This window comes from Orycteropus afer, unplaced genomic scaffold (genome assembly GCF_000298275.1).
Source record: "Orycteropus afer afer isolate SDZICR_OR568_19922 unplaced genomic scaffold, OryAfe1.0 scaffold00016, whole genome shotgun sequence".
NCBI classification, from domain to species: domain Eukaryota; kingdom Metazoa; phylum Chordata; class Mammalia; order Tubulidentata; family Orycteropodidae; genus Orycteropus; species Orycteropus afer.
This window is the reverse complement of record NW_006921603.1, coordinates 5,040,196-5,055,040: the sequence shown is the minus strand read 5'-3', so window position 1 is coordinate 5,055,040 and position 14,845 is coordinate 5,040,196. Positions and strand designations below refer to the sequence as shown.

The following is a 14,845-nucleotide window of genomic DNA, read 5'->3' as shown; positions in this document are numbered from 1 at the left end:
GTTTAGTCCACTTTTGTATCCTTCCCTTCAAGGCTCAGGGGTCCAAGATTATCTTCTGTGTCTGTGTTAATTGGTTTCCCTTTTCTTTGTTGAACAGCGTCTGTGCAGTCCTTCTGCCTAGTCCACCATCTTGCCAGAACACTGTAGTTGTTTGTTGAAACATTTTTTGTTGGCTGTTTGAAAATCCTTTTTGGGCCTGTGGCCATATCATACTGAATGTGCCTGATCTCAGAAAATCCTTGCCAGATAATCACAAGATTTATGTTATTTTGGTCCTGGTGTTGGCTGGTTGGTTATCTTTTCTCATGTGAATTGAGATTTTTCCTGGTTCTTGCTATGATAAGTGAATTTTGATATTATCCTGAACATTTTGGGTATTAAGTTATGAGGCTCAAGATTTTATTTAAATCTTCAGTTTAACCAGCCTCTCCTGACTGTGTATAGATTGCAGTAGTTGGGGGGAGGGATGCTACATCATTGCTCTGAGGTAGAGAATACAAGTGTACATTGTATACTCAAACTCCAATGATAGGGTAGGAAGAAGTTACTACTGGGTGAAGGCGGGAGTTTAGGCTCCCATTATGCCTCCACTAACATTCTGGCAGGGAAGGGAAGGGTTACCTGATTACTGCTCCTCATGTGGCTTTCACTGACATTATGAGGGCAAGTTTCAGTACTGCTGGCCTTTTACTAAAAGTATCAGTTTCCAATAGGCCTTTAATGACACCATCCCAGTGGGGAGGAGGATGGGTACCTTGTTTTCACCAGGTGGGGGATGCAAGTCCAGGATTCCCAGTAGGTCTTCTCTGACACAACCCCTGCAAGAAGATGTGGGGAAAAATGCCTCCTTCCAGTGGGGCTAAGCCTTGGCTGGTGGGGGTGGGAATGCAACTGTAGTTTTTTTCCATGATGTTTGGCTGGAGAAAAATGGTTATTGTCTGCAAGTTTTCTATCTTGCAAGGCTGTCCCTTTTCTAGTCCTTTGGATAGAGAGATCAGACTTTCTAGAGGATTTTTTTTTTTTTTTTTTGGGCCTGTGTGCACTGTCATTTCTGGATTGCTGGCTGGCTTCTCCAGTACCTCATCTTGAGTATAAAGGGAAAAATCCTGTAAACTATCACTTTGTCATTCCTTGAGCCCTGAGATTCCCAGCTGGTCTACCAGTATCTTAACATCTGTTAATATTCTGTTAAAAGTAACAGAATATCAGCTTTGAGAATTTACAATCTGCTGTGTCAGAAGTACAAGATTTCCTACCAAACTCAGTGGATTCTTGTAGAGAAAACTTTCAGATACAAATAAGAGTTTTAGAGACATGACAATAGTCCATTCTTGTTAGACTACCTAATCAATATGCACAGTGATTAAGAGAGAAAGTGGTATTTGGGGTTAAGGAAAACATTGTTCACTTAGGGATTTATTCCGAGACAAAGAGAATGAAATGAGTTTATTCTATACAGATTGAGTCAGAATTTATCTATAACTTTCTCATAATTTATAATGATTTGGAAATATCATCTGATAAGTGAAAGGTGCCTTTCCACTAGGAATAACAAGATGACATTTAAAATGGACTCTGATCAAGGAGGTGTGTCCTGATTACAGTTCATTACATAAAAACAAAATCAAGACTTAAGTTAATGTCTACTATTCTTTTAATAAAGTTTTTTGAAAACACTGTTGACAAATTGTACCATGACTTAGCAAGTATACTTTATGTATATACACAGCATTAAGATATAATTTATATGAATTCACAACTAACATGAAAAATCTAACAAAGGTAAATTTCTCCATTTGCAAATATATCTTTCATGCTTAAAAAAACTCATTGCCGTTGAGTCATTTTCTGACTCATAGCAACCCTTCCTTGGGTTTCCAAGGCAGTATCTCTACGGAAGTAGATTGCCCAATCTTCCTTCTGAGGAGTGGCTGGTGGGTTTGAACCGCCAGACTTCTTCTGGTTAGCAGTCAAGTGCCTTAGGCACTACGCTACCAGAGTTCCTATCTTTCATACTAGGAGCCTGGAATCCTTATCTACACACACACACAAACAATAACTTTTTTCTGTTTTTCAGGTACTCTGACTTTACCTTTCTATTTTTTAAAAGGATTTCTGAAAATACATGAAGCAAATTTTTCAACTATGAAGGGAGCTCTGGTAGCATAGTGGCTAAGGCACCTGACTGCTAACCAGAAGGCTGGAGGTTCAAACCCACCAGCCACTCCTCAGAAGGAAGGTTGGGCAATCTACTTCTGTAGTGATACTGCCTCGGCAACCCAAGAAGGGGTTGCTATGAGTCGGTCCAACTCGAGGGCACATAACAACAACAACAGGGACCTGAAAACAAAGGTCAGGTCCCACCCAAAGGACAAGGAAAATAGGAGAAATACTGACCTTCAGTGGCCACCTAATATAATGTTAGCAATACTCCAAGCATCTAAACCTAGTACCAATTACTTCTGTTGATATATTTCTTATTAAAGAAAATAGCAATTTTTTTTTCTTCAAATTTTATGCTTAACAAATATAAAGAAACACCTTTCTTGCCAAGTGTATCTGGTCATTCTCAATTTGTGGTCAATCTCTTAGTCTGCATTCTCTATATTAAGTAAATGGCATTTGTCAGGATTATATAAATTCTAGGGTAAATATTTTACCAGTGAGTATAATGGTGGACTAAACTCTATATTTAAAAGATATCAAACAAAAGGCAGGGATTTTTCTCACCATAAAAATACATCAGTATATAAGACATTAAAAAGTAATTTCATTTGAAGGTCACAGACATATAAATTCTCTTTTCTCTATGTAATTTTCTTTACTGTTTACATAGTTTTGAGCTGCTTTAAATCTTAAGAAAAATTACAGAAATATGAAATTTAAAAAAAACCTTCTTTCTTTTTTTCCCCCCCTTACACAGTCATATCAACTTAAAAAATCTTCTAGAGTCTAAAATGAGAGTAAGGGTTTTAAAGGGGCAAAATTATAGGTATTGTATAAAATGTCAGGAATGCCATTTGTCATTTTAAAAGCCTCAGTCTCACTTTAAAACATCTCTGGCTATTTACTCCCCTGAAATTTTCTTCTATAAAATATCAAAAGTACCCGTGGGACGGAGTAATTCTGACTATTTGGAATCTGCTTGCAGGGATAAACACATAAAATCTTAGAAATACTAGTCAAATCACAGGTCTGGAATTCAAAAGTAATCAGAGGAAATTATCCTAGTGAAGAATTAATTCAACATATTAGCTGAAAGATTTCTAGTCAGATGCCTACAAATCCCATCTGATTTATCATACTATTTCAAGAAAAAGTCACCCTTGTATTCTTTCATTTTCAGTGTCCAAAAGGAGTCCACAGAAAGAGGATACAACTTAGTAGTCTATATGAGGCAGAGAGCATTGAGTTATTGGGAATTAGGGAAAGGATGTGTGCATTTCATGAAATGCTCACCAATATGAACAGTGGAGGTTTAAGATATTCCAGTTAAATATACAGGAATTAATATTTCAAATGATTGTAGAAAGGAATCTGAATGAAATGGGAAAATCGCATAATCTGATTTGATATACTTAATTATTCTGGGACATAAAGGCAAAGTACAATTAATTATTTTGAAAAGAAAACTTAAATTGCTATTTGACAGAACTAGAAGCAAAGGGAAACTGGGCATAGAATTTAGAATGGTAGTTAGTAAAACAAATCACTATACATTTTTTAATCTTACCGAACATAGTCAAAATATTCTTTGTGCTGATTACGATAAAAAACAGAAAATTTAAGCATACGTCCTGCAATCACTTCAGCCTTTTCCAACAGTTGTGTTAGATGAACTTTTGAATAGTCTGAAAATAATAAAAAGTCTGTTGTTAAAAACACAGTGCCAAAAGTACAAATTACATGCTTAATAAATTAAAGATAATTGAAATTCACTTTCAGGGAATTAGAAATTGCTATTAAAAGAGAAAACATTCATTGTCTTTGTAGAACACTGTTTCTTTCTACAAAATATTTATGTAATGGTTTATGGTTGTTTCTTAAAATACCCCTGCATTTCTTCACTCTTTGAAATTAAAGATCCTGAAACAACAATATATAAGTAAGGAATATGGACTCTGCATAATCAAAGTAATATTAATACATACCTTACCAGCTTTTCTTCAATCATTTATTAAGTTGAATTAAAAAAAAAAAAAGCTTATAACCTGTAATCTATAGCAATGCTGAAAAGGACCAGTAACAGCACTCATTTAATCTATGCCCTAAATCCTTACAATTGGCAAAGTAGATTATAATATGACCATTTCACTAAGGTAGAAATTGAAGTTTGTCAAAGTTTCATGATTTGCCTAATATTCATATAGCTAATAAATTAGAGACTATGTCTTCTGGTGCTTGGTTGATGCTCTTTGGATACAAAAGACTTCAAAATCTAAAGTACTTGTCAAAGTAATGGGTTCTTTTCAACAATTTTTTGTTTTGAAAATTGGGTACTATTGTTAAACTTCTGCACTAGAATATAAGGGGAAAAATGGCTTATAAAGATTAGTAATATCTTCTTAAAAAGGAGCAATCTAGTTGAACTACAAAAGTTATTTGTTGACTCACTGCTTTAATGGCTCAACAACAATTTATTTAGATTAGAATATCCTATGTACTAAGTACCATGCAAAATTAAATTATCATGTTAAAGATAAAAGATATTATTCTTCCCCTCAATTAACTAACAGTCTAAGGGAAGAGATATGTACATAGACAATTATAACTTATTACAGTCAGTATTATGAGAGGCTCAGTGGCGGAATGGGCACCTTCCATGTAGGAGACCAGGGTTCCATTCTTGGCCAATATACCTCATGAGCAGCCACCACCTATGCATTACTGGAAGCTTGACTGTTACAATGATGTGCAACAGGAAGAGCTTCCAGACAAAGATGGACTAGAGAGAATGGCCTGATGATCTACTTCCAAAACCTGGTCAGTGAAACTCTGTGGGATCACAATGATCTAATCTACAACCAATCATGGGGATGGCACAGGAATGAGCAGTGTTGCCTTCCATTGTACATGGGGTCGCCGTGAGTCAGAGGCCAGTTCAACAGCAGCTAACAACAACAATGGTTAAGTATTAAGGTTTTAAGATTGGAGTAAGCATGGGATTTTATATCTGTATAGACTAGAAGTAAATCAGCTGTAGTACTTTTTTTCTTTTGGTATAATGTTTTTTTTTAATTGTGATTTAGGTGAAAGTTTATACATTCATTTTCCATACAGCAGTTCACATACACTTTATCTCATGACATTGACTGCAATTTCCCACAATGCAACAGCTCTCTTCCCACTTCTTCCCCATAGTTACCTCCTCCCTATGCCCTTCCCTCCCATGCACTCCTGACCCCGAGATGTCTCTCTGTGCATACACAGCCCTTCTACTCTCTCATGATTGATCTCTCCAAGGAGTGTATCTACCTAATGGAAATGTTCATCAGCTGTAGTATTCTTGAGGTTACAGATTGTATCTATCACCATTTTATTTCTTACACCTTGCACAGTGCTGAGCACACAGTATGTACTCAATAAATGTTGAATGAATTAGAGGTCTACATTAAAAGACAACTTACATGAAAAAGCTTTCTCAAAGTTTACAAAGTTATTGATGGAGCATGGGTAAAATAGTCTCCAAATTATTTCGAAAAACTGAAACAAGCTTTGAAAAGCTAAGTTCTCCTTAGATTTTATCCATGGAAACAAAAAATGCAAAATAATTTACAGAAAAATATTGTGGCACATTTAAAAGCTGGGATTGTCATTATTAACCCTAAAATTTTCTTACAAAAATTATGGGATATAGGTAAATAAAAGAATAACAGAGAGATGACCACTCTAAATAAAAGTAAGAAGACAAGGTTATTCTTTAATATGTGTGTGTGTGTGTGTATTAACCTATATATATATATATACACACACGTGTGTGTTTGTATGTGTATATATATAGGTTAATACATGTATATATATGTGTGTGTGTGTGTTTGTGTGTGTGTGTATTTCTGAACTGGAAACATCAAGGGTTTTTTCCCTTAAGCTAATGAAGAAATATTTCATACCTTTCCTTAATGCTAAAGGAGGTTTTAGCAGGTAAATTAGAATTCCCTTTAGTGGACAAATAACTATGACAATATTTGGTGCAGTGTCTGTATTAAGACAATGTCAAAAGAGACTGTCCCTATGTGTCTAACTTTCATTAAACCCCTCTGGTAGGGTGCAATGAAAGCAAATGGAAATAAATGCAATAGAAAGAGTAAACCGGAAGTAGATTCCAAAGAGGAATTTTAATTCAGGTAAACAATTAAGGGGAAGTACTAATTCCAATATAACACATATAATATAGGTAAAAGTTAATGTCAGTGGAAAGAACTGTTTACTCACTGTTAATACAATATGAAAATCTGTAGATATTTCACTGTTGAGTACTGCACTATGATTAATACCATATTTTCTCAATTCTTAAATGTCTGACAATAAATATAGTAAGAAAACAGTGACATCGATGATCTTATAATTGATAACACCTTAGATTTAAAGAAATATGGTGCCAGAGACCTATTTTCCTTGCTCTCAAATATTGAAACCCTTAGCAAATAAGACTGTTGCAATCTTTGGCAACTTCCTCATATACTAAACAAATTTAGAAAGGCTGAAGATAAAATTGTATTCACATAATTCTAAAATAAAATGTCATCCACTCAACATATCAATATAAGAAATTTTATACTGAGTTTCAGATTAAGAAAAACAGAACATATTGAGGTAAAGCAGTAGCTAAGCATGCATTGAGTCTCAAACAACGTGTGAAACTGTGGGAAAGAAAAAGATGATTTATCTGAAGGATGCCTCAGCTAGGGAAAGTTGCTAAGCAACCGACAATAGGTGAGATAAATTGTTTTTAAGGCTTTTTCTACAAGCTCCTTCATGTTGAAACAAACACTTGGCCTTTCTCTACAGTTGTTGATAGGAAACAATCATCTAGACAAAGAAGAAAAAAACAGACAAGAGGAGATGGTATTGTACTCAGGAAGATATATCTTCGTATCCCTTCAATGCTAGCAAAATGCTGACTTACTGAGCACCACTGCAAGTGCTCAATTAATGTTTGTTTCTTGAATAAGTGAATAAACAAGTAAATGACATGATGATAACATTACCAACCTAATGAAATAAAGGGGACAGCTGTCCACATCAGATTTCCCAATGCCTATGCAGATATTTTACTTAATCAATGAAAACACACAGAGGATACTAGCTTAGAAATAGCTTTTCTCAGCTTGCCTAGCCCTCAAGTGAAAAAAAAAAATCCAATAACATTTTTGCTAGAGACCATTCACTGGTCTACCTACAACCCCCTAAATTAGATAAGGATGTTCCTGGCTTCCTTCTTTCAATTTCTGTGAAAATTGTAAAGAAAAAGCTCATGTGCTCTCTCAAAATATGTCAAGTATATTTTCAAACTGCATCACTTTATATTTGAAAAATTTTCACTTTGAAAAATCATACTATGAATGCAGCAAAATAACCTGATGCCATGACCCAGCTTTTTGCTAATAAGAATCTCAGCTCCCCACAACCAATACTGCACAGCTTATTCTGTTACAGAAGGCTAACGACAATTCAAAACTGACTAATGCAATATATGGCAACTTATAATTACAAAAAAGAAATGATTTTTATGTAATTATCTTTTCAGGAACTATTATTATATGTTCTATATTTGTACTTTGTTCTCTTACCTGCTGTGCAGAATTCTATAATTTCACTCCATTCAGACACAACATAATCACCATCAACTTGTTTCGAAGCAGTCTGTACTGCTACTGTATACTCAGTTCTTGGGCTCAGAAACCAGTGTCCACGAACAGTCATAGGCAAGGGAACAGCTTTTGCCACCAATTTTGTTGGAACATCCTAAGAAAGGAAGACAAAGGAGGGAGGGAAGGATGAAAGGAGGCAAGAAAATTAATTTAAGCAACATAACTTGATTATGTCTAAATCGTTGTTGTTATTGTTATGTGCCGTCGAGTCAGACCTGACTCATAGCGACCCCTCCTTGGGTTTCCGAGGCAGTATCACTACAGAAGTAGATTGCCCCATCTTCTTTCCGAGGAGTGGCTGGTGGGTTTGAACCACCAGCCTTCTGGTTAGCAGTCAAGTGCCTTAGCCATTATGCTACCAGAGCTCCCATGTCTAAATAGGGGGAACCAAAAAACCAAACTCACTGCCATCGAGTCAATTCCGACTCACAGCAACCCCCTGGGATTCCAAGGCTATAAATGTGTAGCAGACTCATCTTTCTCCTTTGGAGCAGCTGGTGGGTTTGAACCACCAAACTTTTGGTTAGCAGCCAAATGACTTACTCACTACACCACCAGAACTCACAATAGGAGGAAGGAAATCACTGATTATAGACTTTCCCTGTTTGAAAAAATGTAACTGTTCTTTTATTCAAATCCCTTTTTCTTCACATACAGAAACTATGTAAGGCACAACTGATTAAGTGACATGCCTGAGATTATATACTTAGTTAATGACATTAATGTACTTGAATTTCAGATCTCTTGATTTATAATACAGTATTCTTCTTTATAAGGAACCCTGGTGGCACAGTGGTTAAGCGCTCAGCTTCTAACTAAAAGATCCGCAGTTTGAACCCACAAGCTACTCCATAGGAAAAAGACATGGCAGTCTGCTTCCATAAAGATTTATAACCTTGGAAACCCTATGGAGAAGTTCTACTCTCTTATAGGGCCACTATGAGTCAGAATCAACTCAAGAGCACCAGATAGTCTTCTTTGAACACTACACTCCTAAAGAGTATAGTGTACATCATACTAAGTGATAAAACTTTAAAAAAAAAAAAAAAAAATCAAGGAAAGATAAAATTCAAGAGATTTAGTATTTTAAAATATTATATTTTCTTAATTTATACGACTCAATAATTACCAGGGTAGCACAACTAAACATTTTATATGTTAAAGAAGAGAAAGCTTTTTAAATAAGTATTTTAAAATGAAAAATCAGTTTTACATACAAATGAGGTAACATTTGTTTCACTTGTACTCAGATATAGAGCCTATATGTATCAGAAAACTTTGGGTAGTTCTAAATAATTATTGGGGCCAGTGGTAAAGTGCTTGGCTGGAACCGAAAGGTCGGTGATTTGAATTCAGCAGCTGTTCTGCAGTGCAAAGGTGCAGTCTGCTTCCATAAAGATTTACAGCTTTAGAAACCCTATGAGGTTCTACTCTGTCCCATGGGGTCGCTATGAGTTGGGATTCTACTTGACAGCAATGGGTTTAAACAATTATTACTATATAATTAAACCTGCTGGTTGAATTATCACTACATTTCCAAGGATATGGTAGTCTAAGTGTGGAGTGAATAAAAGGGCCAGATATTGACCTATTCATCATTAATGTTAAATATTTCAAAGATGTTTCAAGAATGCAAATGTCAACGGAGAATATCCATCACCAGAAAGCATAATCAGAATTGGAATACGAGAATAATGACTGATCAGTCTTGCTCTCTCTCACTTATGTTTGATATGTATACTACTACTCAATTATTTTTAGTATGTATAACTGCACTTCTAGTAAAATGCAAAATTTCCATGTAAGACAGTTCTTCCAAAAGTTTTTCTAGTCAAAATTCAGTTATCAACCAGAAAAAAAAGGTGAGTTTTTCATCATGGTAAGAAACATTGGAATATAAGAATGGATATTTAAACCAGATAACTGTTATCCTCTCTATAGCTATTTCTGGAGTGGATTATGTATCAAAAGAGACATATGCTATGTAGATAGGTGTAGGAATAAATATGTGTTACATGTCTAAAACATCTAAAGGTTAATTTTGTTTGTCTTAAAAATACAAAAGAAAATTCACTACATAAAACAATGGTTAGCCCTAAGCTGTTTTACCAACTATCCTAAAATTTCAAAGCTGCATCAGATTCTTCTTTTGGCAGTTATCATGGGATTTGTGCTTAAGGGGGAAACTATGCCTATAAACACTCTTTTGGTTATCTGCTTCTGCCCCATGGAAGCTATTTTACATCTCTGTAATTTGTAGATAATTGGTAACAATCCAGTTATTTTTGGTCTGAAGACACAGAAATGAATTCTGTCCAGTGGAGGAACAACCCTCCCTGCCTCTTCCTTGGATTATCTTTTTAACTGGTTCTAACAGTTCATCAGTTTTCTCATTAATGAGTTAAAAATCTTTAACACATTTCTGTTTTTATATCTGCATGAGTCAAGATTTTACTTTTTTAAAAAATTTTAACATGTATGGCATTTTATTTTCTTATAAAATTTTATTTCCCCCAAACATTATCATATACATCATATAAGTAATTAGTATAAAACAATTCTTTCCAAAATGCCTTCAGTTTTAGATAGAATAGTTTAAAGATGCAAATGAATATGATTTTGCCTAATCGGAATCTACTAGCCAGCAACGGGTACTATAATGTTGCAAAGTATTAGGATTTTACCTTGTGTTTAAATTTATTAGAATTCTTGTTTTCTTTCTTGTTGAGGTCAATGAAATAGTGTGTGATACGGTCCTTTGATTTTGAATCCATTTCCCATAAAATCTTGAACGAGTCACATGTAATATTGCTTATTTTTATGTTATGTGGTACAGGAAGTTCTTCCATCTCTGCTATACCACTGTCTTGTGATTTGTTCCCTGAAAGAAAATCATGAATAGAAAGTTAGTTTCGAGTTAACAGTTTTTTCCAGTTTTCAAAGTCATTAGCTATATACATATTTCTGAACTTAACTATCTAATTACTGGATCTGTGATTTCATTTTGTTTATGAAGTAATTTCAATGTTATTGATAGGAAGTAACTTTTAGGGGGTCATAATACTGATAAAAAGCTTAGTCTTTACCTTCTCTACATTTTCAACTTATTTTTCCAATTTATGCTTTCAAAGAGTAAAAATAAAAACTGCAACTTAATCTTTCTGATCTGTGGAAAGCTAGGCTTACATGGCAGGTTCCCTATGAAAAGCTCCAAGAGACCATTTCTTCTATATGACCAAGCATTTTGCTCTACAGTAATATCAGGTATTTCATCAGGTAAATGATTTCATAGAACTGTTGATAATGAAAAAAAAAAAAAAAATTTTTCCATCAATTCAATTGTGACTCACAGCAACCCTACAGGACAAAATAGAATTGCCCCATAGAATTTCCAAGGCTGTAAATCTTTATAGAAGCAGACTGCTACATCTTTTTCCTGTGGAGCAGTGGGTGGGTTTGAACTGGTGATCTTTTGGTTAGCAGATGAGCCCTTAACTACTACACCACCAGAGATCCTTTGATAATGCTCTTTCTCTTCCCTTTAGGAAATATTATGTATAGAAACATCATATAACTCTTGCATCTTATATATAAATAGTTTATTAAAGACTGTTCACTTAAAAGTTACCACATCAATGATTACTCAAGGAAATGTTTTACCTGTAATATTTTGATAAATTCATTCTTGAATACTAAACCAATACACAAGGCTGAAATCAACTGCCATGTTGATTGTTACTGTTAAAATCTTGAAGAATTGATGTGGCACCTGGTTACTTTAAAAATTAGGTCTCTACATTCCCAGTTAGAGCAAATGCTAACAGCTCAGCTAAAAGTATGCTGCTGTTATATGCCATCGAGTGGGCTCCAACTCATAGCCACCCAATATACAACAGAATGAAACACTGCTATGTTGGTTACCTCTGTGCTGCTCTAACAGAAAATACCACATATGGGATGGCTTGAACATATAGGAGTTCATTCTCTTACAGTTTGGAGGCTTTAACTCCAAGTTCAAAGTGCCAGGCTCTTGGAGCTGGGTGAAAGCCCCTCAACCCTAGGGTTCAGCTCTGCTTCCTGCTCCCCATCACTGAAGCTAGAGGCTTTTCTTTACTCAGACAGCTGCTGGCTGCTGAGGCTGACAAGCCCAAGGTTGACAAGTAAAAAGGCACAGTCCTGAAGTTACCAAACCATAGGGTAGGCCATTAATTCAAGTCCACTGAAAGTCCCAGGGTCAGCAGAGCATGGCAGGCTTCTGAACAATGACATGGCTACATGCAGGGTTCAACCATGCCAATAAGCTAGAGACCATTCCCAAAGCTGCTGCTTATATATGGGAAGCAGACCACGTCCCTAAAGGAGCTACTCAGCTGCTTGTGGTAGATCCCACCATGGAGTTGACTGCCAGTTTCATCATGCAGAATAAATACCATCAGCTGCTAAGGCACTTAACCAGGCCCAACAAGTTGACATACAACTTTAACTACCCCAACTGCTACATCCTGCATTCTCCTCACAATTTTTGCTAGGCATGAGCCCATCATTGCAGCCTCTCTGTCAATCCATCTTGTTGAAAGTCTTTCCCTTTTTCACTGAGCCTCCATTTCACAAAAGCATGATATCCTTCTCCAGGGAATGGTCTCTTCTGACAACACAACCAAAGTAGGTGAGATGAAGTCTGGCTATTCTTGCTTCTAAGGAGCATTCCAGCTGCACTTCTTTGAGGACAGATTTGTTTGTTTTCCTGACAGTCCATGGTATTTTCAGTATTCTTCACCAACACCACAATTCAAAGGCATCAATTCTTCTCCAGTCTTCATTATTCATTGTCCAGCATTCACATGCATATGTGGCAATTGATTACACCATGGCTTGGGTTAAAAACCAAAACCAAACTCACTGCCATGGAGCAGATCCGACTCATGGCAATCCCTCCTTGGTTTCTGAGACGGTATCACTACAGAAGTAGATGCTCCTTATTCTTCAAAGTGATATCTTTATTCCTTAACACTTAAAAGAGGGCTTCTGCAGCAGATTGGCCCAGTGCAATATGACATTTGATTTCCTGGCTGCTGCTTCCATGGGTGTTAAATGTGGATCCAAGTAAGAAGAAATCCCTAACAACTTCACTCTTTTCTCCATTTATCATGATGTTGCTTACAGTTGTGTGGATTTTTGTTTTCTTTATTTTGAGGTGTAATTATACTGAAGCTGTAGTCTTTGATCTTCATCAATAAATGCTGCAAGTCTTCTTCACTTTCAGCAAACAAGGTTGTGTCATCTGCATATCATAGGTTGTTAATGAGTCCTCCTCTAATCCTGATGCTGCATTCGTCTTCACATAGTTCTGCTTCTCAGATTATTTGTTCAGCATACAGATTGAATAAATATGGTGAAGGGATACAATCCTGATGCACACCCTTCCTGATTTTAACCATGTAGTATCCCCTTGTTCTGTTGGAATGACAGCCTCTTCATCTATGTACAGTTTCCACATGAACACAATTAGGTGTTTTTACTGGCCACTTTTTCAGAAGTGGATGGCCCCATCCTTCTTCCCAATCTGTCTGGTTTGGAAGCTTTGCTGAAACCTATCCACCATGGATGATTCTGCTGGTGCTTGAAATGCAGGTGGCATAGCTTCCAGACTCACAGCAACATGTCAGCCACCACCACCACACAACAAACTGACAGACAAGTGGTGGGGCTAAAACTATACAGCAGAGTATGATGGATGACAGAACATAAAAGAAAATAAAGACTTACCAAGACAAATCAAATAGACTAAAATCAAATTTTACTCTATTCTTTCCCACTGCCCTTTCTCCCAATCCAACAAAATGTTCAGATATCCCAGAAGGGAAAAAAACTATATGTAATTGTCATTCATATGATAAAAAAATAGCAGGTGACAAATCAGCATATAACTTGTTCTTAAACAGAATAAAATAGCAAATATTGCCAACAAAAATGGAAAAGAACAACAATGAACTTTATGTCATGGTAATACCTTCCCACTTGCAGGTTAGATTGTTCTCTTCTTCCTCTCATACCAGTAATTTAAATAAAACTTTTGAAAATTCCCACATTTATTAAATCTTTAACCCATGTCGTCTCATCTCAAGTTGTGTTTGCTCAGAAGAACTGAGTGGAAATTGAAACCTAATTTCAAAATAACTTTAATTTCTTGAACAATATTTCTTAAAATCCTTCTTTCTTCCCCTGTGTACTTCCCTCAAAACACTGGCTTCTCTAGATTCCCTCTCCAACAAACTACCAAGAAAATTACTCCTCTACCTTTCTCTTTCTTTTCCACTTAGCATTATAAAAGTCTCAAGTTACTTGTGGTCTACAACTTTCTAGAAGTCACAGGAGGGGAAGAATCCAAATGGAATTCTTGTCATATTTAGGAAAGCTCACATTCCACCTTCTCATTCTAATTGTATTTCTGTTTAAAACATCAGTAATGCTAATGAAAAGCTTTCTGGACTCTAGTGGTAGAAATTTCTATAGAAATCATCTGCATTATGGTTATGTCCATATAATTTCACAAAAATTGAGTTTAAAAATACTAAAATTTTATAAGGAAATATAGAGAAAAATAAAGTGATACTGTATTTTATTTAATTTAATGAAAATACAACTTCAATAAATAATAAGATATTACATTTTGCCATTTAAACTTTTACTGTTTCCTAGAATACTTGATATTTTATAAAAACTTTTTCTTTCTGTTAAGATTTCAGTTAAAAAAAAATTACCTTTGTTAAAATGGGAAAACCTTTTTAAAATTGTATCCACTATGAACAATGTAAAGCTCAACTCTATAAAGGATTTGTTCTATCAAGAATCATTTCTAAGCTACTCAAACTTCCAGTAAGATGGAGGAATAGGCAGACAAACAACACAGACCCTCTTCAACAAAGAAAAGAAAAACCAATTGACAGAGATATAGAAGATAATCCTGGAGCCCT

General features: G+C 35.5%; 1 protein-coding gene across 1 annotated transcript in view; it reads right to left on the bottom strand.

The window, feature by feature from the left end:
* PHYHIPL (phytanoyl-CoA 2-hydroxylase interacting protein like) overlaps window positions 1-14,845 on the bottom strand; it is a 64,743-nt gene that overhangs the window by 7,628 nt on the left and 42,270 nt on the right. The window contains exons 2-4 of the mRNA XM_007958908.2: window positions 10,556-10,752; window positions 7,791-7,965; window positions 3,734-3,851 (exon numbers count right to left, since the gene is read on the bottom strand). Of these exons, the coding sequence (XP_007957099.1) occupies window positions 3,734-3,851; window positions 7,791-7,965; window positions 10,556-10,752 (490 nt within the window). The remainder of the gene's footprint in view (window positions 1-3,733; window positions 3,852-7,790; window positions 7,966-10,555; window positions 10,753-14,845) is intronic.